Source organism: Electrophorus electricus, chromosome 25 (assembly GCF_041902795.1).
Source record: "Electrophorus electricus isolate QZ-2024a chromosome 25, ASM4190279v1, whole genome shotgun sequence".
NCBI lineage: Eukaryota > Metazoa > Chordata > Actinopteri > Gymnotiformes > Gymnotidae > Electrophorus > Electrophorus electricus.
In genome coordinates this window covers 1,745,211-1,770,342 of record NC_137521.1, presented here as the reverse complement: position 1 = coordinate 1,770,342, position 25,132 = coordinate 1,745,211, and the positions used below count along the sequence as shown (strand labels likewise).

The following is a 25,132-nucleotide window of genomic DNA, read 5'->3' as shown; positions in this document are numbered from 1 at the left end:
GTTGCTGATGGACTGTAAGATGGCAGTGTGGCAGATTGCTGTTCACGTGAGCACTTTGTTGATGCAAGCCATGTGTTTGGTAACCACTGGAAGTGCTCAGTCCCTGTTGTGTTGAGGTTCAGTTCCTACACGATATACTGAATGAAGGTTGTTCTCCACAGCCAAATCTTACATGCCTGTTGTTTATGCTTAACCTAGCAATGGGTTGAGGTGGGGTGTTATATCCACATCAGTCTTCTTTAGGGGTGCACAGAGCCTTCACCCTTCATAATGCTCACCCGGGAGGCCACCATGGAAGCTCTTGAAGTGCCCTTCACCTGAAGGCAGTTTTCTTTCCTACAGTTTCCTACACAGGATCCTACAGCAATGTGCGAGGTGCTCGGCGCACCTTGCTATGTATAATCTAGGCTACAAGACTTTATGTGGGCTAGATCTCTGACATTTGTTCAAGTCAATTGTTTTAATAAAGTGCTATACAACACATTACAAAACAACAGAAAGCTGATATAAAAACAGAGGTACAAGCCAATTAATAAAATAAGAAACTAACAGTCATGTTATACGTCAGCTTTAATGAATAAAGGGGCTCCAATATTGAAATAATTTGGTCGTCATATTTTATGTTGTGGCAGTACAAAGAAGCTACCCGTAGAGGATTCCAATTACTTCCCGTGTTGGCCAAAAAAAAAAAAAAAAAAAAAAGGTTCACTCTGAAAAAGTGCACAAGACACATTCAGTGTGTGCTCTACCAAACACCCATATGTCAGAGAACCACACTGATGACTAGTTGTTCTTAGCACGCCATAGGACTAAGCATGCTTATTGGAGTTTAGTAAGTTCTGGGCATGCAATTTTTATACCCAATGTTTTCTTGAAGCTTGTGACAATTTTTCTATGTCAGCCGGGAAACAATGAAGAATTAATGAAGAATCTGCACGAGAGTTAAACTGCTATGGAGACTGATTCACAAATATAGAGTATAGAACCCTTCAAAAGCATTGCTTTCTTACTTTCGCTCCATCACTACCAGGTAAACATGTTTTTTTACAGAATACAAACCACAGTGAAGAAAAAACAAACATTGATATCAGCTAATTATCATTCGTTATTCCCACTTATGGAATTGTTCCTGTGATTATATGTATGGTGTCTTTACGACAGGTTCAGCCTTACATTATGCCCTCTGACGTTGAATGAACGTGTCTAGCCCAGACGCTGGCCCAGACGACTGCATCATTAAAACTCCACCAAGCTTTAAGTCTTATTAAAGCACAGTGTTTATGAACAAATGTCACTCACTCACACTACAATACCGCAAAACACACCAAACGCATTACTCATCCTTTTAAATGATATGGCAGAAATGAACACAAGAAAAAAAATAAGCATAACAGAACTGTCACAAATCACCCCAATATCAAAGAAAATAATGTGCGAGAAAAATTAATTTTACAACCAGATTGCCGATGTCACTGCGTAAATACAAGTATGGCATCATCAGGACATGCCATTATATATCAAAAATAATTACTTAAGTAATTTAAGCATATCAGGCTACATTAGACTGTGAAAATGTGAATGTAGCCAGTATTTAATGTGTACTAATTCATTTTACTGTGTCGCATATATGATGAGTCTTGGACAATCTAAATCACACTATTTACTACCAAAGCAAAAAAAAAAGATATAATTAAAACCTTAAACAAATAAAGAACACACTCACAATAAGTTGGCAAACTGGAACACTTCCAAATTACAGTTGACAAATTTGATAAAACTGGCTATTCCACAGAGAGCTTAGTAAAATGTTGACTATATGTAGTTCATAATTAACAATATAAAAAAGTAAAATAAATACCTTGTCCTCTCTGGGGTATATGTGCATTTTCTTAAAAGACAGCTCACTCTACAACTAACCACTTCGCAAAAATAATGTATTTAAAAAATTACACAAGAGTTAAAGATGAACTGACATCTTGAAAATGAATGGAAAAAAAAAAAGAATGCTCAATTAGGGGGCAAAAATAAATATAACCAGCACATCTACAAACTGGTTCTAAGGTTGATTTTTCTGAAGGAAGGGTATTTTATACCTCCTATACAACATAATGAAATATGAATGACATAAATCATCATATGCTGGGCATCATCATGTTACTTAGAGTTCAGTGTTTAAAAAAAAGAAACCAATCACAACCAACTATGTTGGCCTTTGTGAAATCAGAGCCACTGATTAACAAAGTCTCAACACTAGACGTGCATGACAACGCAAATGACCGGCCTGAGCCAAAATAAAGACGTCCACACTTGACCAGCTGTGTTGCACTCAATTTAAGAAAATAATTCACCATAATATTGCCTCAAATCTTACAACCTGGGAGATTTTTCATGTGGAATGTAAAAATAACCTAACAGAACTGACTTAACAAAAAGAACAGGAAGAAATGTAAAGAATCTCTCAAAGCCTAACAATTTAAAGCACCCAAGAAGCAGCAAGAAATTCTATGTCAAAATATTTGATGCTGAAATGCTTGGTGTTTCAGACTAGTGCATGGGAAAGCATGCCATCAAATATTTTCAAGGAGATGTATGTGGAATTTAGGCCTTTATTGCCATGTACATGCAAACTACTGCAAGGAAAGATGGTTTCATGGTTACAATCAGCAAATCTTGATGCACTGCCACAATGAAACTCAAGTTTGTTCCATGCACTCAAGCAACAGTGGAAAAGGAAAATTGGACAATGGCATATTTGTATACGAGAGAGTAAGTAATTCATTAATTTACTTGGCCACTGGAATATGTGTATCTCAGTCCATGATTTGTCTGGAGAGTAATAATGATACCTGAATCAAGGAGGGACAGGCATAAGATGCAAGAAAGAAATAAGGACGCTGGTTTTTGATCAGGGCGTGTAAGCAGGCGGAGGCTGAAACTGGTTGGCAAGATCGTAGTCAGCTGGATAAGTTTCACTGCTCTCCTCCATCTCTGAAAGGAGCTCCAGAGCCTGCTCCTCCTCCTCAGTGGGATAATGACGGAGCAGGTTAGCGGCGGTTGCTAAAATGGAGGCTCCTCCAGCACCGGCCACCAAATAGAAGCTGATGGCGAAAGTGACGTAAATGAGCGAACCGTGATACTTCTTATGCTGCTGCTGAAGGGAGAGGATGAGTTCTGAGGCCCAGTAGCAGAATCCAATCACTGTGGCACACTGGAGCACTAAGCATTGAAGAACAAAACAGAGAATTCTCAGACCGTTTCCCATATCCAGAAAAAGACAGATTCAGCACAGCAGGACGTTAAGCACTGGATTTTTTTTCCACTACTGTATTCTTTCAGTCCCTCTTATTTTAGTAACCGCTTATCACTGGTAGCAATCACTTATAAAAAAAAATAACCAGATTAACAAACATCAACCATAATAACATTAACCATCATCAGCACATGCTGCATACCTGTAAGAATGTGAGCGAAGGCATATCGGCGTGTAATCTTGAGAGCAGGGTGTTTGGGGCCAAAGACATCCAGCAAAAAAGCCGTTAGACTACACAAGATGCCCAAGAAACAGAAAGCGGCAATAACCCTCAACAGCAGGATGGTCTGGGAGTTGACACAGTATTCTGCAGGGCAAACCAACGTTACATCAGCCTCTTTTGAGGGCAAAGTCACACGGGAAATGCAGTGAAAGGGCAGAACAATGGAAGGGTACCTTCGATGAGTTTCTCGTCTATGTACCCCAGGACGTCCGCCACGCCGAGCTCTGGCCGGGGGCAGGTGCCCCCGTGGACTCGCAGCCAGGCTGGTTCTGCCAGGGCTGTGCATAAGGCCGTGATGGAGAGTGCCCCGGGAAGCGCAGACGCCAAGCTCCGCTCCGGCTGTTTGGGGAGCGCCGTGCCGCCTCGCCTCCTCCGGTTCCCGGGCAGAGCGTTTCCCGGTGGTGCGTACATAATGTCACAGCTAAACGGAGAGGCGGACGGCAGCTGGGATCAATCAGATGTATCTCCGAAGAGGCTGTAAAAACACAACGCCACATCACATCTCGTACTGGAAAGTTGAAGACGAAAACAGCGGTACAGTTTCGGTTTAGAAAGAACGGAACGACTTGGGTCCGCTAACTAATGGCTAAACGTGATTTTGTAGTCAAAGTGGAATCAGTCTTTCAGCCGCCAACAACTCACCTGTACAGAGGACCGACGTCCACTCACAGAGACACCGGGCTTCGGCAAAGCCAGTAGGTCCACACCGAGCTAACGGCTAACGAGCTAACGGCTAACGACACACAAACACAAAAGAGCCGAAAGAGCTGCAAACATGAAATGGGTGAAACGAATTTTAAACTGACCGACGATTCAAAACATTCCACATCCAAGAGACCAATATCGCTAAAATAAAGCCATTTTTGTATTATATAAATAATCACAAACAAAAACACATCTATCTACCAAGCTATCAAGCCACTCACTTCCCTGTCTTTTCTTTCTTCACGCTTCCGCTTCCTGTCACATATTACGGTAAAACATTTGCTAATTGTTTGTGTTATATATATATATATATATATATATATATATATATATATATATATATATATATATATATATATATATATATATATATATATATATATGAATAAATACTATATTTATATATATATATATATATATATATATATATATGAATAAATACTATATTTTTAGATATATATATATATATATATATATGAATAAATACTATATTTTTAGATATATATATATATATATATATATATATATATATATATATATATATATATATATATATATATATATATATATATATATATATATATAAAATCCATTCCTTTGCGTTCACCCTGTCCAGCGGGGGGCGCTACAGTCTCAGACCTCCCGCCCCCCCCCCTCATTTCTAGCGATGAAGAAAAGCGCAGGAAGTCGAAATATCTGTCATCTTCAGCCATCTTCATCCTGTGACTACGGATCACTGAGTCGGCTATACTCTCTGCTCCGTGTTTCTGAGTTAGGCTGAAATGAAGGACACGTTGGCCATCCTCCACAGGCTCAGCGCTCACCCGGAGTCGCGCTGCTGGTACGTGGCATGGCACCCGCTGGGCGCGCTGCTGGCCTCCTGCGGTGGAGACCGAGCTGTGAGGATTTGGGGGAAGGAAGGTAAACCCGCTTGCCCGCTGCGATCTTTGATAGCATTCGTGTGTCATGGTCCAAAGCCAATGCGCTGGCACAGGAACCGTTTTACGCGTCGCTGTGTGGTTCATGCATGACCTGTTGGCACAGGAGACGACTGGGTGTGCAAGTGTGCACTGTCGGATGGACACCAGCGCACGGTCAGGAAGGTCGCCTGGTCTCCCTGTGGGCACTACCTCGCGTCCGCAAGCTTTGATGCCACCACGTGTATTTGGAAAATGACGAATGACGATTTTGAGGTGTCATATACGTTTTACTTCAAACGATCCTGTTGTTTTGTTCATCTAATACAATAAGACGAGACCTCGTATTCGTTTCTTTTTCCCCTTTCCAGTGCCTTACAGTGTTAGAAGGACATGAGAATGAAGTGAAGTGTGTCGCCTGGGCCTCCTCTGGCCACTTACTAGCAACATGCAGCAGAGATAAGAGTGTCTGGATTTGGGAAGGTCTGTGTAGACAATATATTCAAGTGCACTTAGAAATAAAGGGCTAAAATGTGCTGCTTTTCTTTTTACTAAATCTTTTTTCTCTCTCTAGTGGATGAGGAAGATGAGTATGAGTGTGTGAGTGTGGTGAATTCACACACACAAGATGTAAAACATGTAGTCTGGCATCCCACACAAGAGGTAAGACCTCTTTCCTTTACTCATCTGTTTCTCTTAATCAGTGTTGCTTTGTCTGCAGCAGTCGTTAATACAGTTAAAGTGAACTCAATCCAGATACTCAGGTATGATGTTTTGGAGGATGAAACTGAAAACCTTGCATTCCTACAGCTCCTGGCTTCAGCTAGTTATGACAACAAGGTATGTATTTATAAAGAAGAAGATGATGACTGGGAGTGTCGGGCAACCTTAGAGGGACATACTTCAACTGTCTGGAGCCTTTCCTTTGACCCTGAGGGACAGAGATTGGCCTCCTGCAGTGATGATCGTACTGTAAAAATATGGAAGGAGTGCACATCAGGTGAGGGTGAATAACAGTGAAAAGAATGTGCTTGCATGCAGGTGCATGTGTGTGTCTGATTTCTTAAGTATCACAGTTTTAAAAATTGTCTTTGCTGCAGATGAAGATTCTACAGATGGCGCATGGAAGTGTGTTTGTACCTTGTCTGGATTTCATGGTCGAACAGTGTATGATGTTTCTTGGTAAGCTTTCTTGCCTTTAGAGTCTGCCATAAGTAACAGAGTTAAAGTGGAAGATGCATTGCACTTATTGTCCATTGAGTATTTTTTACCTTTCTGTACATAGGTGTCATTTGACTGGTGCCTTGGCGACAGCATGTGGGGACGATGGAGTTCGTGTTTTTAAGGAAGATGCAGCTGCCGACCCCAGACACCCAGCGTTCTATCTGTCTGCCCACGTGCCTAAGGCCCATAACCAGGATGTGAACTGTGTGGCGTGGCATCCTAAAGAAGCGGGTCTGCTGGCCACGTGCAGTGACAATGGAGAAATTGCTATCTGGAACTACCAGTCAGATGCGTAACCCATCAAGAGATCATTCTGTCAACAGGACGAGCATTTAAAGGTCTGCATGGGATTTAGAAAGCACTGAATTTTACCTTTGGTGACAGCAAAAAGCAGGTTCAGAGAGTCATGTTGCCTGCTGAATTAGTGATGTTTTTATGTTTAGGTTTGTTTTACAGCCTTGTGGCACTGCTCATCAAATGTTTGAGTGCACTTGTTAGAAATGAGTTATGATTCATAACTAACAATATTTTACACCACATAACTTCATTTTCACACATTTACAGAAATACACATTTTAATACACCAAAAGTGAATCAAACCTTTTGTTCATGAGCATGAAAAATGTTATGAATAATCCACCCAAGGATATTAAGTAATAGAAAATAGTTTTAAAATGGCTCCAAACCATGTGCCCTGAAACATTTGACCAGTCGTGCATCTAATGCTAAATATTTGTTCATTTTTTAAAGTATTAAATGGTCTTTGGTTTTGTGTGTTGTACTTACCACTTTGTTTCAGGAACATTCTTTTTCTCTCTTGAACCGTAAACAGCGTTTGTAGATGTTGTCCAAGAAGTTTAAAAGGTAGTCTCCAACTTCACTTTCTTAATCACAACTGAAGCAAATGTAATATAAATTTCTATAGCTAAAATAAAATATATGTGATCAACCAGCAGGGTACAAGACTGGTTTGGGTTACATTGTGGTGGTGGTGAAGAGCATTTAGTGTTCACACCTTTTTATAAACCATTCTGAATTTTGTAAATCCATGTCCAAAAAGCAGGCTAACATGGGCTTGAGTGATACTGGGGTGAACATATGTCATCTTTTTCCCTGGACATGTCTTGTTTTGGGATCTAACACGTGTGTTTTGTGGGGATTTCTAAAATGTCTGAGATTTGGCTTTTATGTTCACGTCATTTCAACTGTTTTTGCATTGCTTTGATGAGAGGTATTCAAATCAGTCCTCAAGGTCCAAATCCTGAAGGAATTCCACCCGTTCTTTACCTAGTTGTGTCAGTTCTGACCAGTTACATTAATCATATAATCAGCTATAAGGGGTTACAAACTCCAGGATCACATTTGGATTTGAGATCCAAAGTTGAATTCCACTGGCTTTGACCGTTCTCTACAGGTTCCGCCTTCTCGCTTGCCACAATTGGTCGATTATGTCCATGCTGTGCACGTAACGGTCAGACTGCTTCTCAGCGTGTACAACTACTTCACAGAGGTGCATGAGCAGCTGGCATACAGAACATTTACTTTCTATTTTATCTTTTGTATGGTGTCCAAACAGAACTGATAGTTATGCTCCTGTTTTTTTTGCCATGCCTGTCTATGGCAAGCATGCTATAAAATAATTTGACATGAATCAGTTTCCCACCCCACCACCAAAACTGATTTAAATTACTTTGCTTTTAAGTCTAATTAAAAAAAAAAATTTTAAACATCTGTCAGAATTTAAAGTGTCTAGTTCTTGTGGAAATCTAGACAGGATTCCCACATTGATTGCACATCTGCCTTGATCTTCAGAAAAGTATTCACTGAATTCATCAGAACTACTGAAAAGTGTAGTGAAGTAGTGGATTTTTTTGACTGTGAAAATCTTTTATACTTGTTACATTTTTTAAAATTTATTTTATTTATAAGGAACAGCTGCATGGAGAGAAATATGATTATTTGGCCAGCTAAACTCTGAAGGCAATTGTTATTGATCCTGTAAATAAAACTAATAAATTTGCATTACATGTACATTTATGGCATTTAGCAGACACAATAAAAGTGCTTTGTCATTTACTCATAGAAGATCCTAATACAGTACAGCAGTTTAGAGTCCAACATAACCAATTTGTGGTTCTGCACACCCCTGTCTACTTTTTATAGTCCCCCTAGTGACAGTCTATGTCTTAGTAATACACTAGAAGATGGAACATTCTGATAAAATATTATTTGACCATAATACCATCTTTACAAGTAGGCACCAGTATGAACATGCCACCAATGGTTTTAGTCTAATTCTAAGATGAAGTCTTAAAGAAAGGCTCTATTCATTCATCAGCACTGAAAGAGTTCAGAATAAAATGTAGTAAAAATACATAATAAGAACAGGATTGGCTTCATTCAAACCAAAGCAAATTTAAAGCACAGTGTAATCACTGCTTCTCACCTATAAAAGAATGTCAGTTTTCAAATTCAGGGGTAAAGTCTGTTGTCAATAAATTGCAGTCCTTAGGGAATCATTGATCATTGAACTTCTTAGTTACGAAAAGGAAGAACACGTGAAGAGCAGTTTGCCAGATGCGTTTATTGCATGATGCTGGTGAGTGTGTGAGATTAAGGCTTCCTGCCCTTTTTGCGCAAGGACTGACCCTCGCCCGAGAACGCGATGAAGCTGCTGACCGAGTCATCCTGCACACACAAAAACAGTCTAGTGAACAAGAAACAAACGTCACCAGATAGTCAGAAGATTTGTTTCATTTTTACCACAACGTTCTTGCAAGGGACCACCGCCATTACTAACTTACAATGGAGAATTGTCATGAGAGGTGATAAACATTCAAATTGTGAGCTAGCAAACATAAAAGAAATGCATTTGAAGGCATTTCTGGTACCTCCTCTGTTTTGCGAGGCTGTGGTCTGGAGTTCCTGATGAAAGTAATCTTTCCAATCTTGAAGTCATAATTAGGAATTCCCCTGTTTAAATGTGAACATGACACCATGACTCAAGGGAAGGTCCTCAGAGGCTGGGCGGCCAATGGGGAAAGCGTCCTCACCGTTTGATGTCACTGGGGCCGATGGGAGCAGGGCTGGGTTCGATGCCTTTCTTCTTCCCATCAAGACGATTCCCTGAGCCCGTGAATGCCTGTGTGGAATCAAGGGAGAGAACAAAGAATTTTCAGTACTTCAGGTTACCTCACGACCTGCAATTCCACAACGAAGGGAAAAATTAACTGAGACATGAGTAAATAAATGGATTTATAAGAATATGGAAAGTGTGGATGCTTTCTACTTACTCTAAATCCAATATCCATCTCATAGTTACTGGGGTCTGACTCTTCCTCCTTTAACAGGCCAACAGAACTTCTGTTCAGTTTAATTTATTCATTAAAAATCATAAATCTATTTGATAATCAGTGTAAATGTCTGAAAACATACAGCTGGTTCCTCGTGGTGCTGTGTGGGTCTCTCAGGTTCTTTGTAACCAAGTGGAGCATCAAAGTCCACCTAAGAGAGACAGAAAATATAATAATACAATAAAATTGAGAGAGAACACAAATGTAACTGCGTTGCATGATCAGACTAATTTTGGAAACATGATAGTTAAACGCAATACATGTTAATGAATAGTAAAATAAACATGTCAGAAAAAAACCTTACATTCATATCACATTCAATAATGGATACTGCTTTATCTGGTTTGGTCTCCATGACACGTAGCTCATAGATCTAAAACACAGAAATGTCAGGTTTAGTTAAACTGTTACTTTTGTTAGATTAAAACAAACTGGACTGACTACTGCAAACTGCACACCTTTTCATTGTAGTTGATGGCAATTACATCCCCTGTAGTCAAACAGGCAAAGTTTCTCAATGCATTCTCTAATCTAAAGAGAAAAACATACCATTCATTTGACAAAAAGCTACATTAGTAATACAACGTAGTTAATTTCTTTTGGGTGACTCTGCATATAACTTACACAGCTTTAGGGTTTGTGATATCTAGGAAGTCTGGGCTTTGGGGCTGAAATTTAGAGTATGTTGCCACCATGAGATTGACACTCTCAACTTGGACCAAGCCTCCTTCTTCCAGTAACAAGTTTTGCATCATCTGTGGCAAAGATCATAATCAGATCCATATGTCACAAAACTAATTATGCACATTTACCTAATATTAGTCTTTATAATGAAGTTGATATTATTTGTTTCTGCCATCAGCACTAGTAGTTGACTTGTCTCTTACCCAGTGGGGTAGGTAACAGATCCCTTCATCGGCCACAAACTCCAGCACACCACAGTGAGTCATTCTGTCTGAGTTCTTATTGGTCAGTTTGAATAGCATGGGATACGTGATGTTAAGTCTACCTGTTTCAGGGTATACGAAGGACCAGAGATTTAATCAATCAATCAGTCATCTAATCGATCAAGTGATTTCTGTGGTAGTAGTCATGATTTAGACGTCAACTAAGCGCTTACTTAGCTGATCCAGTGCGGAGGGGGGCATTATAACTGGAAGAGAAAGAAACGATTGAGTACAATTCGTATCTTGATTTTAGAAGGGTTGCTACGCAGCATCTCATCCTGTAATATTAACCATCCAAAACATGTAATATAACTCGGCGACGAGAGACAAAATGAGCAAAACGTGTCCCGATTACTTTTTCCGCCTTTCTCCACGTCTGACCGATCGTTGGGCCCCGCCAGCATGGACACGGAGTAGCAGCGGTACTGCGTGGAGAAGCGGTTCTGGAAGGCCCGGGGCATCGGGTGGTCGAACATGTTGAAGAACTGGAGACGAGAGCGACGGTGCTTTAATAACATACACACAGACATTCATCTCGCATGAAGCCCGACGGCAGAGGGATAATTAACAGCTTTTAACCAGTAAAAGGTCTGACAGTGACTGGGCACATTTCCAGTAGTCTTGGTGCTATCTTAGCCTAAACTGGCTAGCTCGTTTTGGTGCGAAAATAACACAGTTCATTACATTGTGACTGGATATATTGCTGAGGTAATTAGATGTTGATTTCCTACCATGTCGTCTGTGTATTTGCTTAAGCTTAGAGCTCCAGTGTGCCGAAAATACTCAACACGGAAAAGTCCAAAAGACAAAGATCTGCACTACAACAAACCCCGAAGACCAATCAGCTACGAGCTCGGTCGTGATGCCAACCAGCCAACCAGATTGCTAAAAAAAAAACCCGCATAATTACAATGTAAATTCGTAAGAATCATAATCAGTGTGTGTTTAGTTTTTATTCTTAATCTATTATCATTACAATACAGTGAAAAAACATCAATAAATTAAAATGTGCAAAGACGATAAACGACTTAAAACTAGAGTGTATAGGATTGGTCAGTGTGCTTCCTCTGTTCGTATGTGATGGGTTCCAGGTTGATTAGCTGTCACGCAGAGTCTTCATCTATTGGCTACTGTAGGAAAGACCCGCCCACTCTTTCACGAACGAATTTGGCGCCAGTCGCAGCACGAAACTTCCGTTGAGCTGAACTACTTGGTCCTACGAACTTTTATAACCTATGTTTTAAATTTACTGTTGATAAATATATTTTAAAATGTTCGTGACAGATATTCGAAAAGAATTTTATGATATTGTCGTCAATCAGGTGAGTGCATAGCCCATTTTATTGAGCTAGGTAACGGCTTGCTCGCTACTTAACCTAGCTGGTGTCGTTTGCTAGGTTACCTCAGCTTATTGCCTGTGGTGGTTTGGGTCACACAGGCCATTCTCATTGGATTTGTCCTCTGATGTTCACTATTCTCCACTTTCAGAGAGTGGTTCTCCTGGTGTCGTTGGACATCGATGCGCTGTGTGCATGTAAAATTCTGCAGGTTGGTGTTTTTGCGAGATATGAAGGGGGTAAGGGAGATACTGGAGTAACTTGGGCTAGCAGGCTTCTTTTAACTATGTTGTTTAATCATTTCTTTGTAGGCGTTGTTCCACTGCGACCAGGTCCAGTACACTCTGGTTCCTGTGACGGGATGGGAGAACCTTGGCACTGCCTTTTTAGAACATAAGGAGCAGGTGTTTCCTGTTTTACATGGCAACTTAAGCCTAGTAGGAGTCTGACTGCCAAAGTGCGCAAAGCTTGATGGTCTCTACTTGCTTGATGGCAAAGTAGCTGCTGTCATTATGACCTTTATTGCAATTAAGTGTCAGAGTATGTGTTTCTTAGCATACCATGGATGATTTCAGTACTTCTAGAATTCTAACCAAAGGCATAATTTACTAAAAAACAGTTAGAGGGCCTGTAAACAACAGACAATGGCTTCACACCATCGCATTAAGCTGCAGAACGACGCAGCTGATAAGATGTACTGAACTGCTGTTTTGCTGGTGCATTCTGTCTACAAAACCTTTTTTAAAAAATCTGGTGTTATCACACTACATTATTGGACATCATGACAATGTCTTCAAGCAACATATGTTGTTGCCATATAGCACACCTATTCAGCTAAGTACTGGAACGTCATTGTGGATTAAAGGAATGCCCACCACCCAGCATATGTAGGGTTCAGAATTTTTCTTCTCGTAGGCCGACATCTGGCATGCTAGTATAGTAACCAGCAAAGTTATCCAGTCAAATTGCCTTGGCTGTATGCTCAAATAAATCCTTTGTATGTTTCCATTTGTGTTCACACTTGTCCAGTACCAGTATTTTGTCCTAATTAACTGTGGGGCAAATGTGGACCTGTTGGAGACCCTGCAGCCAGAGGAGGACTCCATCTTTTTCATCTGTGATACTCATAGGCCTGTTGATGTGGTTAACATCTACAATGACACTCAGGTAGGCATTCTTATAATATTCTTAGTTGTCAGAATCCCTTTTATTGAATTAAGGTCATTTTATTGTCCCCTTGGGGAAGATGTTTTGTACCCCAGTACTGCTGAAGTGTCACGTATGTTCTGGTCCTTTTATAATCAATACAGATACAGTTCATTAAAAAGAAATAACTTACAAAAGCACACTCATAACCCTACCTCTACCCACTGGATAGATTTCTTTCCAAGGTGACAATGATTTTGCAAATGCTGTACACAATAAAAATGATATATATCAATGTTCCATCAATGCTGAAGGTCGCATAACTACAGGTACATTAACATTTATAGTTACAGTTTATCTATGTGTGAACGCAGCTGCTAAAGTCATTTTTCACCTTCAGATTAAGTTGCTCATCAAACAAGATGATGACCTCGGTGTGCCCTCCTACGAGGACATTTTCCATGACGACGAAGATGAGGACGAGGAAGGCAACAGAGACGATTCTGGGAATGAGAGTGACGGTGGCGCCGAGCCATCTGGGAAGCGTCGGCGTTTTGACGAGGCAGGTTTTCTCTTTCTGGTCTCAGCATGGGATAAATCCCTCGGTCGCTCCCCACTGTTCGAGTCTGGCGAGTTTGTTCGAGTCTGACGTTTTTGCCCTGCGCTGCTCTCAGGCTGCCTTGGAGAGGAGGATCGAGCGGCAGCGCGCCCGGAGAGAGTGGGAGGCTCGCAGGTCAGTCACGATACGGCAGTAAAATTCCCGTTCGTAGTATCATAGCGTTAGCACATACAGCATGTTCTGGGCGACGCGTCCCACAGAGGTGCGTGTGTTTGCAGGAGAGAGATCCTGTTCGACTACGAGCAGTATGAGTACCACGGAACCTCGGTGAGTATCTGAGTGATTACTCTGGTGGATTGTACGTGATTGTTATATCACTTACTCTGCCCTTTATAAATCATGTTTGATGAGTGTATGTCTCGCTCTGTTGATATCTACCAGCTCTTCCTTTTTTTGCAGGCTGCTATGTTTATGTTTGAGCTGGCATGGGTGATGACTAAGGACACCAAAGACATGCTTTGGTAGGTTTCGTGCATTAGTAGTGTACACTAGGTGTAGGTGTGAGTATATTTGCCGCGAATCTGCGGATGGAATGATGGGACTTCTGTGTTGGCAGGTGGAGCATCATCGGGCTCACTGACCAGTGGGTTCACGACAAAATCACACAGTAAGGAGCCTTTGGCCTTCAGCCCTGACTTGTTGAAAATGTGCATGTGTTTGTTCAGACTTAACTGCCAACAGTCAGTTCAAACTCTTTGTCTTTGGCAGTATGAAGTATGTAACTGATATAGTCGCTTTGCAGCGACACGTCTCTCGCCACAATCATCGCAACGAGGATGAGGAGAATTCGCTTTCCATCGACTGCATTCGCATCTCCTTTGAATATGAGTATCCTGCCCAGTCTGTGTGTTCTAGATGATATATTATAATAATGGATCTTTTTGTCTAGCGTGTGAATTCCTTAACGGCATGCCTTAGTTTGAGGCTGGCCTTGTACCAGCACTGGAGTCTATACGAGAGCATCTGCAACTCCTGCTACACCTCCTGCAACTTTAAGCTCTGGTCTATCAATGGCCAGAAGAAACTGCAGGAGTTCCTGGCAGACATGGGGTGAGCATGCATTCTCTCTCCATTTTCCGTGAATGAGATGGGAAGGGGTGTGGGAGTTTGTTCATTCTGTATAGGATGTCTGTTCTGGCACTGATTGTAATGATTAAGTTACTGATTCAACACAATCTTAAAACATGGTTCAGTCTGATGGAAGGAATTGCACAAATTAGCTCAGAGTTAAGGCAGTAGCCGTCCATCAGTCTGATCATGCTGTTTCCCACAATCCGTTTAAAAGCAGCCGGTTGATCTGCTCTGGGTCCTCTCAGTCTCCCACTTAAACAGGTGCGGCAGAAGTTTAACTCCATGGACATCTCGGTCAAGGAGAACCTGCGTGAGGTCATCGAGGAGTCCTCGAACAAGTTTGGGTAAGAGCAGTGCAGGTGCCCTCGTCTGAAGGGACGCTTCCAGACCCCTTCTGACCTCGCACGTACGTCCATTCGACCCTTTTATAAGTGGCTTTTCGTTGGTTCTTTGGCTCCCGCTGGACACCTTCGCGCGGGAACCAGGATGAAGGACATCCGTGTGCAGACGTTCAGCGTGCACTTTGGCTTCAAGAACCGCTTCTTGGCCAGCGACGTGGTACATGCGGCCGCTGCCCTGCTGGAGAACGTGGAGAAGGAGGAGTGTGCCACGGACAACTTCATCAAAGCCCTGGACTGCCTCTCAAGGTGGGACCAAACACCCACGTGCACACCACTTTAAAAGACCGTCAGCATTATATCTGCTATGGCAATGTTTTGTTGTTTGTTTGTTTTAATACATGTAGGAGTAATATAGAGAGGCTGCATGTGGGAATTGATCTGGCAAAGAAGAAACTCAAGGCCATTCAGCAGACAGTCGCCAGCTGCATCTGCACCAATCTCCTCCTCTCACAAGGACCGTTCCTCTACTGCCATTTACTGGAGGTGAGGGCACGCCCACATTCACTTGGCTCACGTTTTGTTTTGATGGGATGTTATCTTGATGCGGTTCTACTGCATTGGTTCTGACATTTTAGGGTACTCCAGATGTAAAGCTGTTCTCCAAGCCCCTGGCCCTGTCTCTGCTCTGCAAATACCTGCTCAAGGCCTTTGTCTGCTCTGTAAGTACAGCAGAAGCTTAGTACACCTTGGGGGGAGGTGGAGTTTGAGCATGGTCTCTGTTACTTGTGTCGTTAATGGGTGAGTACCTCAGTCAGAGGTTTAATGGGAGATGGTTGCATGTGTATTAGGGACTGAAGCTTTCTCACAAAGACCATTTAACTAAATAAAGCCATGGTGTGTGAGGCTGCAGTAGCTGGGCTTCTTTGAAACAGGACTTTTGGTTGTGTGCCTCAGTTCAGCTACTTCTCACAAGTATTTAGGAAAGTCTTCTCTCAGTAGTCGTAGTCAACATTACCAAATGCGTCAAATGTAAATGTTAGATGCTCTCATCCAGGAAAACCGTTAACATGATTAAAAGAAAAGTCTGTTCATCTACAGACTGCTAATCAAAATACAGCAAATCTGCGGGCCAGAGGATTTGTAAAAATTGTGTGTCAAAACCTGGAATTTAATTTAACTGCACAATTATCTTAAACCTTCACTAATACCCACAGTGTTTGTGTAGTACTGTTTTTGATGCAAGGTATGTGACCACTGCTGCTTTTTAGCGATGATACTAATTGATATTGGCCTTGACCAGATAAACGATATTAATGCAATAACTGGGCTTTAAATCATCATTATTTAATTCTTTTGCTTTCTGTCATTACTGTCACACATTTTCTATGGCCTGACCTGTATTTAACCATTCCTTTTATACAATCAGTCTAATCGATGGAGCATTAAATATGTATACTATAGAAAACATTGCATTAGTTTTTGGCCACACAAAATGCAACAAGACCAACTAATTAACTCCTACTTGTAGCTTTCAGAACACTGCTAGAAGCAGTTATAGCAGTTTTTATATCTTGCAAAAAAAATGCTGTGGTATATGCAAATTAAACAAAGAGACTGGTAGATGTGACCTATTCCCCAGTAGAAAGTGAGATCCTTCTCCTGGACACGCATGTGTAAACGCATTAGTTAGGTAAACCAAACACGGAGGAATTTGATGTTAAGTATTGCATGGAATAAAAATGCTGCTCTACATGATGCCCACTGAATTTTAAATTGCCAGCATGAGTACAAAAACGCTCCCTTGCTGAAAAATGGATAATTATTATAGCAGTATGTTTTGGTCTGAAGCAGTCTGATTTAATAAGCTTTAATAGAGTAACTACTGGTGAACTAATACATGAATCCCAATTTATCTTTAACATTAGTCTTGTGTTTCTCACCAGAATTAAGATTTGTTATCTTTTAATTCTCTTATCTATAATTGTAGAGATGATCGCTGGTCTAAATTTTGTTTGTTAGACTCGGAATAAGCGCTGTAAAGTGTTACCCCTCATCATGGCTGCTCCCAGGGATGTGGATAAAGGCACAGTGATTGTCTTGGGCATTCCACCGGAGTCTGAGACCTCTGACAAGAAAAAGTAAGTGTGTGTGTGTGTGTGTGTGTGTGTGTGTGTGTGTGTGTGTGTGTGTGTGTGTGTGTGTGTGTGTGTGTGTGCACCTCTGCATGTGTTTTGTATACGTGTCAATGACACCATCTATGTCTGTACCAAGCTTCTTTGGCAGGGCCTTTGAGAAGGCTGCTGAAAGCACAAGCTCAAGGGCTCTGCATGATCACTTCGACACATCAAGTGAGTTCCTACCACAGACAAGGCTCTTTTAAAATCGCTTTCTTTGACTTTCAGTGACGGCTCAGATGTAAACCACCAGGTGGCAGACTTGCTCTTAGTTTAGACTGCCGCCGTGAGAGGGGAATTGTGCACCTGTATGCACACTTGGCACAGTTTGGGTTAATTGCTTGGATTAAACTTTGGTAGTAAACATATTTGCTAATCCAACGCCATGCTCTTGGTTGTCACGTGAAACTAATGAGATCATGTGAATGCTGAATAGTTTGAATTAGAAAAGAATATAGTAGCAATATGTTTTGCGTAGATGGGAGTTGTTGGTTGTGTGTCAGGTTAGGGGTTTGCCAAACGCTTTACTGATATAGTGCCTTCCGTTAACAATTTGTCATGCTGACCTTTTGAACAAAACCAAAACACACAAATCAAATACACACATGCAGACACCCTGGTAGGCTTCTCATGGCTTTGGTCAGTTTGGTGCTAAATGCCATTCCTCAAGATATAAATTCTGCTCTGACAACCTTGGGCACCTGGGTAAGAGCATCTCCTAAATGCCGTGAAGCTAAATGTAAATGTGTATGGACATACTTGAAAAGCAAAATCAAGTTCATGCTGGAGTTGTGCAACATCAATGTGTTCACTCTGTTTGTCTGTCTTTAGTTATCGAGCTAAAGATGGAGGACAGAAGCAAGTTTCTCGACGCCCTCATCACCCTTCTGTCATAACGCCCCCAGTGCATGTTGGGAGTGCTACTCAAACAACACACAACCAACAAATTGCCAGGAACTTGGACACACATGACTGTGTATGCCTGCGTCACAATTCCCAGAGTTGGCCTGACTCGCAGAAAAGCTTGTTCACACACAGAGACCCTCCAGGAATGGAATTTTGCACTCCTTGAGAACAAATGTGAGACTTGCCATGTTTCTAGTCAGTTTGGTGCCAAATTCAGTTTAGAGCGTCGGTCTGTGTTTAGTGAGAACTGCGGGTGTTCGTCATGTGATTTCCAGTCAAACGGGCTTCCCATGGACTCCTAAGATTCTGCATGTGTATTTATACTGTATAGCCTTTTAATTGTGTTGTAGCATTAATGTGTTTTGTTTTTGTGTGTGACCTTCATGAAGTCAGTAATTAAATGTTTAGTTTTATTAACTTAACCGAAAAGTGTCTTCTATTTGTTGTCGGGTGCTAGCTCTTTTTTAATCTCACAAATTGCTTTAAGACGTGGAGTTGCTTGGTTGTGTTTGGGGATTAAGACTTGCACTAATGAGCACTTGCTGGTGAAAAGCACTAGCAGAAACTAAGGAGAAGAAAACAACCAAGCTAGAACGAGTCAAAAGGCTGTATGCAAAACCTCCTTGGTTACAGGGGGTCAAAAGGCTGTAGTTTGCAAAACCTTGGTTACAGGGGGTCAAAAGGAAATGACTGGATCCACCCTTTTTTTTTTTTTAAGTTTGGGTTTTTTTTATGTTTGGTGAGGGAATTTCACATTAAGTCAATATTTAATAGGGCAAATAAAAAATAAATTTTGGCTGCATAACGGTAAATGGCACAGCATAATATTTCAGGTGCGAGAATCGGCACCTGCTGGCTGATTCTGTGCCGCTGATACACAAATGTTTCTTTCAAGCACGAGGTGCGCCTGCTCGCCAAGCCACGCATCAGACTACGTGCACATGCAGGTAGCACGGTGTACAGGACCGCTAACCTGCAGTTAAAGCCGTGCGCTGCGGCAACGCTTGGAATGGACTAGCTTCCCCCTATTAAAAGCATGCTGGAGCCATTTGCATACATTTCTTTTATCACTTGTAACCTGTGTGTCCAAATGTCATGGGAGACTTTTCCAACATAAGTGAATGGAGTTTAAAGCTAGGCCTTTGTACCAAAGTTGAAAAGCGGCATCAAATTAGCTGCATGTACACAGTGAAGGAAGTGCCCTCCCCCACTCTGCTAATGACTGGGTGAGGTGTTTATGTTGTAGGTTATTATCGTTGAATGGCCCAAATAAGCATTTATCCTTTTTCTGCGGGTGGTAAAAGCTCCCATCTCTCACTTGCTGTACCTCAGGCGTTCTCACATTCTCTCTTTGGCACACGTCAAAATGAAATATACAAGCTTTAAAGTCAAGTCAAATTTATTTATACAGTGCTTTTTTTTCCCAACAGTTGTAGTCGCAAGGCAGCTTTGCAAATGTTGAAGTCCAAGCCCCCAGTGAGCAAGCCAAGGTTCACGGTGGCTAGGAAAAACTCCCTAGAGCACGAGGAAGAAACCTTGAAAGGAACCAAGACTCAAAGGGCGGGGGCCCATCCTCCTTTGGCTGATGATGGATGACAACGTACTGCACTCCTGAACTGGACCTTGAGGCAAATCTCTGCTTTTTTGCAGCTCACTGTAGTATTGTGGCACTCGCCAAGAATCTGTTTACTTGAGCAGGCGTTCAGAAGGACGACTACAGCTTGATGTAAATAGCCTCAAATGGAACCTGTCTGATTGGATTCAGATGAAAAAAAATGTTACTGCCAACACATGTAACCTAGACGAGAACTGGTGGGATTCTGAGCATGTCACCAGAATGTGTGTGTACATATATATATATATATATATATATATATATATATATATATATATATATATATATATACACACACACACTTGTTTTCACATCCTTATTTTGGGGGGAACTTTCACCTGGATAAATCATGGTCATGTGATTCACAGCACATCAGTAAATCTTTAGTACTGGCCACTGCGATTATTAAACTGTCTATTAAAGCTGTACTTCATCCTCAACGTGGCAAGTATCCACTTTTCCCGGCCTCAGCAGAGTCTCTTCTCTCTGCATCTCTTCTCTCGTCTGTCTCTTCTCCTTTCTCTGCGTGTCTTCTCTTGCCCGTACACGATCTTGCTGCTGTGTTCCTCACAGGCACTTCCACCACACCACTGCTCCAGAAAGGGATTTGGGGTTCGCAGTCGTGCTGTACAAACATTAGGTGTGGACCCACAGAACCTTGTTTTACGATCGGCCCATTCCTTTTGGAGTACCTTTACGAACGATACAGTTTAGGACCTCTTAGGACTACTCATAGTTCTTGAAAGTAGTTTTAGCATAGATTACTCTTTCCCCCAACAAGGTATCTGTTGTTTCTTTATCTTATTTAGAGCAACTGGTAACTTGTTTTCTAGTTACTTTTGACTCCTTTCTTTTACTGTGCCCTTGAGTGGTCTGATATTATCTATAGGATTAGCTGGACTGGGGGATTTGAGACAATAGATGTTACCTGTGTGTGGTAAATCACACCGGGTCGCCTGTGTGTACTGAGAAGCAGCTCAAACGCAGCCTCCTCCAGTCTTGTATGACCACGTTGCGGGAAGAGCCTGTGCCGGCTTCGCGTCTTATGTTTTCAGAAATTTTTCAGCCACTTACGGCATCTCTTTTGGTGAGGAAGAAAATGGGGCGGTTCATTTTTACATTTATGGCCTTTATCAGGCGGCCTTGTCCACAGCGACCACCCACAAAAGTGCTGAAAATTATGAGCTCAAGAATGCTGATCCGACTTTTAAAATATGGCAAACAGTGGTGGCCTGTCCTTGAACTGTTTTGTAACAGAAAACTTGATACATTACAGTGGAATGGAACTGTACTTGCCAATTTTCTCAAGAAGTTGATAACAAAAGGTCTTTGCTCATAAACAGTGCCTTTTCCCTGAAAATGCATGTCTTTTGTTCTGAAGACTAGCCTTTAAGCTTGATGTGAAAAGGGCTTAGGAACAGTGGTAATAATAATCATTTAAAAAAACTCTTAAAAGTGTTAAGAATGATTCACTAATAAACATTTATGGTGGGGTGTAATATTTATCTGGTTTTTGGGATACCTTGGTTTTGACCGTTGTATTTGTTATCCCCTTAAGTCCTGCACTGTGAATTCGGATTTATTGGTTAACTTTGAGAGAGGTGTTTGAGAAGTTTGAGAATGTTGCCCTCAATAGAGCTAAACCAAGCATTACACAAGCCCCAAAAAGTATCATAATGTTAAAAATATTTTAGGTGTTACAGAGGGCATCCATAATGCTCATGGTCCTTGGTGTGGTTGTAATCTGGGAGAACTCTTCCATTTACAACGATGCTTAAGAATATTATATCTGTAGTGTAATCCCCAACCACCTCCATCTTACAGTATTGCTTATGCTAGTAGTTTGCAGTTAAATAATTCCCCACAGGTCTTAAGTATAAAATGAAGCATTTAAACAACAAAGTCATTTTTCCTATACCTTATTTCTTCCTTATTTTGAACCAAGAGTACTAATAATTCTGGAGGGCATATATGTACTTCATAACACTGAAAAGTATATGTTGTTTCTTAAGCATGGTCACATTAGTGATGAAGTGGGTAGTGCAGGGCTGTGAGTGATGAGGTGCAGTCAATTCAAACTCAGTCCCCACTGAGAACAGCTTTCTGTGTGTGCGTGTGTGTGTGTGAGAGAGAGAGTGTGTGTGTGAGGGAGCAGGGGGTGGAGCCATGGGAAGAGAGCACATCTGTATTACAATGAGGTCACGCTCATGTAAGACCTGTCTCTGTTGCAGGGCTGCACACTGGGACTGTTTCTCAGTGGGGGGTGGGCTTAAGGAAAAGGCAAATCTGATATGCCTTCATGAGTCCTTTAAGTGCTCCACGTTCCCAGCAGAACACTGCCTGGACCCTGGATCCAGACCTTGGTTCTGAGCAGTGAACTGGGTCACTCTCTTTATCACTTCATGGCTAATATGGGCCGGTACTGCAGTACCGGACAACGCATCCGGAAAGGTGATTTTACATTGCTTCTTAGTTTGATAAGCAATGTCTTTTTTTCCTCATGTTTGTCATGCTCTAAAATGTTTGTAGTTTAACCTTGCAGCCCTTTGGGACCGGAGTCTAGCACAGTTTTGTGAGTTCCGTCCTGTAACACTTGCTAAAGCTGGTGACAGGTTAAATCAGGTGTGTTTACAGGGGAACACATCACCATGCTCTGCTCTGACTCTACAGCGTCTCTGTTTGAAGCATGCCTAGGAAATATTAGGGATTGGTTACTTCCGTTCAAGAAGAACATCATCTGTATTCTCTACTGTTTTTGATTTTACAGATAGGTGCATTTGAGACAAAATAAATGGATTCTGTCTTCTTTTTTTCTGTGAAAGGTGTTATATAGATTAAACTTGTGGGCTGATAAAGAGCTGAGAGTACAGACCTCAAACATAAAACAAAATCAAGGTTGAACCATGCCATGATAAGCCACGATTACCGTGATGTATACTTGGAGACCTTCCGTGTTTCCTGATATACTGGTGTCCTGTGCCACAAACGTGAAACTCCACCTCCTCGTCTACCGAACCATACACACAACCATTTATTCTCTGCCCCTCCTTATTAACTTCCTTCCTGTTTCCTTTCCATTCGACTTATAAGCAGATCTATTGTCCTGCACTGTAACACAGCTTCATATGACACGGACCTACACCTGTTGGGCTTAATTACAAATACTCGTGAGCTTAATCCATTTTCTAAAGCCAAAGCCACAAGTCATACAGTTCACCTGCTTAACCTGAGGACATTCACACATGCTGCTACCCCACCTTAACATGTTCCACTCAAGATAAAGGCAAATCTGAAGGCACCGGGTATTGGTTGTCGGAGGGCATTATTTATATATTTATATATTTTATAACAAATGTTCAGCCTTGGGAAGAGGGGATGTAACCTCTGACTCCTAGAGGGCAAAGGCCAGTAAGCGTCATGAGAGAGTGACGTGCCACCACAAAGCTGTGTGTGTGTGTGTGTGTGTGTGTGTGTGTGTGTGTGTGTGTGTGTGTGTGTGTGTGTGTGTGTGTGTGTGTGATGTAAAAGCCACCCATATATTGCTACCGTGTCCATAAATATATATAGAGAATGACCAGAAGTTAAGGTTTAATTAACTGGTTAGCATTCTGAAAGTACAGAGACATTTAAATCAAAATGTTTTGCTGTGTGCTTAATCCAAGTGAAAAACTAGGCTAACAAAACTGTCACTAAACCTATACGTCTCGTATGATATCTATGGTCTCCTACTTGAGGATATCCCTACTGAAGGTTTTAGAGTACACTCACAATGCGAAGTAATTATTTATACTTATTTGTGTGTGCATGTGTTCAATCAATAAGTAAAAGATAAAATGCAGTCTATACACTTTAGTCCACTTTAATCTCACCCTTTTCTCTCTCTCTCTCTCTCTCTCTCTCTCTCTCTCTCTCTCTCTCTCTCTCTCTCCCCCTCTGTGTCTTGGAATGTCAGCCAACGGGGGCCTCATTGTCTTCGTCCATATGACCACATTATGGGGTCCCGTCACCAGGCAACTTTCTGGTTGCCATGACGAAGGTTTTTTAATGACGTCGTGGCTGCCCCTGTGCTCCTCTGTTTGCGGCGGAATGAGGGTCCTTTAAAACCCCCATCCCCTCCCCCAGTGTTCTGATACACACCCCAGCCCATAACACACACGCACACACACACACACACACACACACCCCTTAGTCTGCCTCATAACCTCCTCTCCCTCAACAGGGTGACTGGAACTAACAATCCCACAATGGAAGCTGAAAGAGCCCGTCTGGGCCAGGGGATATTCGGATAGGCTCCATTGTGCCAGAAACTATAGTGCCGAAGCGGGGGGATGCAGCATTGTCAACACACCCATAAACTACAGCCAGTGCGGCGACTGAGAGGAGAGCCCTCTATTTTCACTGTATGTTTACTCAGTCTTACTGCTCCTATTTCCACTTTCGTTGTAATTTCCCTCTTTATATTCATGTGGCCTGAGTTACAGAAAGAGAAGAAAATCCACAAGGAATCTGGACTTAAAACATGAGGGGCACAGGCAGACTTAAGGCTGATTTAAAACCAACCTGCTGCTCATCTTAAAATGTCAGGGATTGAACAAAAATGAATGTGGATCATTTTGTAAACGCCGGAACATGTGAGAGTTCATTGTCTATGGGGTGGTTTGGTGCGCTCAGCGTGCTTTGGACGAACAACAGACCGACAAATCTTTGGATGTCTACAAAAGTGTAATGAGCAAAAAGGTCTTGCTAATTTTAAGATTTCTTCTGTTTGAGAAATCTATCCACTGTTTTTTTTTAAATTACAGTTAATTTTCATCTAAATAATCCAATCCAATAAATTCTACAATGATGTTTTTCTGTGAACTAACGCAGCCAAGCGTTATATCGAGGGGCAAAAAAAATCTGGGCCCTAATTGTGCGCCAACCGAAGCGAAACCCCACTTCAGTTTTTGCTAGTCTAATTAAGACTCGTGACGGTCAAGCAATCACGCGAGGACAATCTGTTGTCGGAAAGTAATGCTTGTGTGTGTGTGTGTGTGTGTGTGTGTGTGTGTGTGTGTGTGTGTGTGTGTGTGTGTGTGTGTGTGTGTGTGTGTGTGTGTGTGTGTGGTTTAGGGGCGGGGAGGTGAGGGGGCGGTTACGGGTTGTGGGATGACGGTAGAAGTGAAAGGCACTGCCAGAAGACAAACACTTCCCAAGTGGGCCTTTGGACAGTAGCCGTAAGTTCTGTGGGAGGTAGAGTAACAG

General features: G+C 41.8%; 4 protein-coding genes across 5 annotated transcripts; 2 read left to right on the top strand and 2 right to left on the bottom strand.

Annotated features, from left to right (window-relative positions):
* Nucleotides 1-552: 552 nt before the first annotated feature.
* tmem127 (transmembrane protein 127) lies at nt 553-4,478 on the bottom strand. The gene is made up of 4 exons (XM_026999818.3): nt 4,176-4,478; nt 3,707-4,008; nt 3,453-3,617; nt 553-3,216 (listed from the first exon to the last, which is right to left on the bottom strand). Exons 2-4 carry the CDS (start codon nt 3,942-3,944, stop codon nt 2,906-2,908), a joined length of 714 nt encoding a protein of 237 aa, XP_026855619.1. The 5' UTR covers nt 3,945-4,008; nt 4,176-4,478; the 3' UTR covers nt 553-2,905.
* A 438-nt stretch (nt 4,479-4,916) lies between these two features.
* Nucleotides 4,917-7,331, top strand: ciao1 (cytosolic iron-sulfur assembly component 1). Its single transcript, XM_026999788.3, has 7 exons — nt 4,917-5,159; nt 5,283-5,431; nt 5,527-5,638; nt 5,730-5,818; nt 5,966-6,155; nt 6,256-6,337; nt 6,441-7,331. Exons 1-7 carry the CDS (start codon nt 5,021-5,023, stop codon nt 6,673-6,675), a joined length of 996 nt encoding a protein of 331 aa, XP_026855589.1. The 5' UTR covers nt 4,917-5,020; the 3' UTR covers nt 6,676-7,331.
* A 1,612-nt stretch (nt 7,332-8,943) lies between these two features.
* On the bottom strand, nt 8,944-11,547 carry ufd1l (ubiquitin recognition factor in ER associated degradation 1). The gene is made up of 12 exons (XM_026999790.3): nt 11,411-11,547; nt 11,035-11,164; nt 10,853-10,885; nt 10,620-10,741; nt 10,357-10,487; nt 10,191-10,263; nt 10,037-10,105; nt 9,815-9,883; nt 9,673-9,720; nt 9,433-9,521; nt 9,271-9,352; nt 8,944-9,067 (listed from the first exon to the last, which is right to left on the bottom strand). Exons 1-12 carry the CDS (start codon nt 11,411-11,413, stop codon nt 8,993-8,995), a joined length of 924 nt encoding a protein of 307 aa, XP_026855591.1. The 5' UTR covers nt 11,414-11,547; the 3' UTR covers nt 8,944-8,992.
* Nucleotides 11,548-11,687: 140 nt separating this feature from the next.
* cdc45 (CDC45 cell division cycle 45 homolog (S. cerevisiae)) lies at nt 11,688-20,334 on the top strand. Of its 2 annotated transcripts, XR_004775555.2 has the most exons (19): nt 11,688-12,001; nt 12,168-12,227; nt 12,328-12,420; nt 13,046-13,183; nt 13,563-13,724; nt 13,837-13,895; nt 14,000-14,048; nt 14,181-14,242; nt 14,338-14,388; nt 14,490-14,609; nt 14,700-14,831; nt 15,098-15,196; nt 15,338-15,499; nt 15,598-15,736; nt 15,829-15,912; nt 17,213-17,331; nt 17,465-17,541; nt 18,199-18,447; nt 19,704-20,334. XR_004775555.2 is itself a non-coding variant. In XM_026999793.3 (18 exons), exons 1-18 carry the CDS (start codon nt 11,951-11,953, stop codon nt 18,261-18,263), a joined length of 1,722 nt encoding a protein of 573 aa, XP_026855594.2. In that variant the 5' UTR covers nt 11,688-11,950; the 3' UTR covers nt 18,264-18,695. The 2 variants fall into 2 exon arrangements, 1 of the variants encoding a protein (XP_026855594.2); XM_026999793.3 differs by lacking the exon at nt 19,704-20,334 and having other exon boundaries at nt 18,199-18,695.
* The last annotated feature ends 4,798 nt before the right edge of the window (nt 20,335-25,132 follow it).

Excerpts from the sequence above, each read along its gene's own strand:
- tmem127 (XM_026999818.3), bottom strand. The coding sequence starts at position 3,944 with ATGTACGCACCACCGGGAAACGCTCTGCCCGGGAACCGGAGGAGGCGA. Across the intron at positions 3,618-3,706 it reads AGACGAGAAACTCATCGAAG|AATACTGTGTCAACTCCCAG; the intron begins GTACCCTTCCAT and ends TTTGCCCTGCAG. Across the intron at positions 3,217-3,452 it reads CTTCGCTCACATTCTTACAG|TGCTCCAGTGTGCCACAGTG; the intron begins GTATGCAGCATG and ends TTCAATGCTTAG.
- ciao1 (XM_026999788.3), top strand. The coding sequence starts at position 5,021 with ATGAAGGACACGTTGGCCATCCTCCACAGGCTCAGCGCTCACCCGGAG. Across the intron at positions 5,432-5,526 it reads TGACGAATGACGATTTTGAG|TGCCTTACAGTGTTAGAAGG; the intron begins GTGTCATATACG and ends TCCCCTTTCCAG. Across the intron at positions 6,156-6,255 it reads ATGGAAGGAGTGCACATCAG|ATGAAGATTCTACAGATGGC; the intron begins GTGAGGGTGAAT and ends TCTTTGCTGCAG.
- ufd1l (XM_026999790.3), bottom strand. Across the intron at positions 10,488-10,619 it reads TCTGTTACCTACCCCACTGG|ATGATGCAAAACTTGTTACT; the intron begins GTAAGAGACAAG and ends TCTTTGCCACAG. Across the intron at positions 10,264-10,356 it reads ATCACAAACCCTAAAGCTGT|ATTAGAGAATGCATTGAGAA; the intron begins GTAAGTTATATG and ends TTTTCTCTTTAG.
- cdc45 (XM_026999793.3), top strand. The coding sequence starts at position 11,951 with ATGTTCGTGACAGATATTCGAAAAGAATTTTATGATATTGTCGTCAAT. Across the intron at positions 12,002-12,167 it reads ATGATATTGTCGTCAATCAG|AGAGTGGTTCTCCTGGTGTC; the intron begins GTGAGTGCATAG and ends CTCCACTTTCAG. Across the intron at positions 14,049-14,180 it reads ATGAGTACCACGGAACCTCG|GCTGCTATGTTTATGTTTGA; the intron begins GTGAGTATCTGA and ends CTTTTTTTGCAG.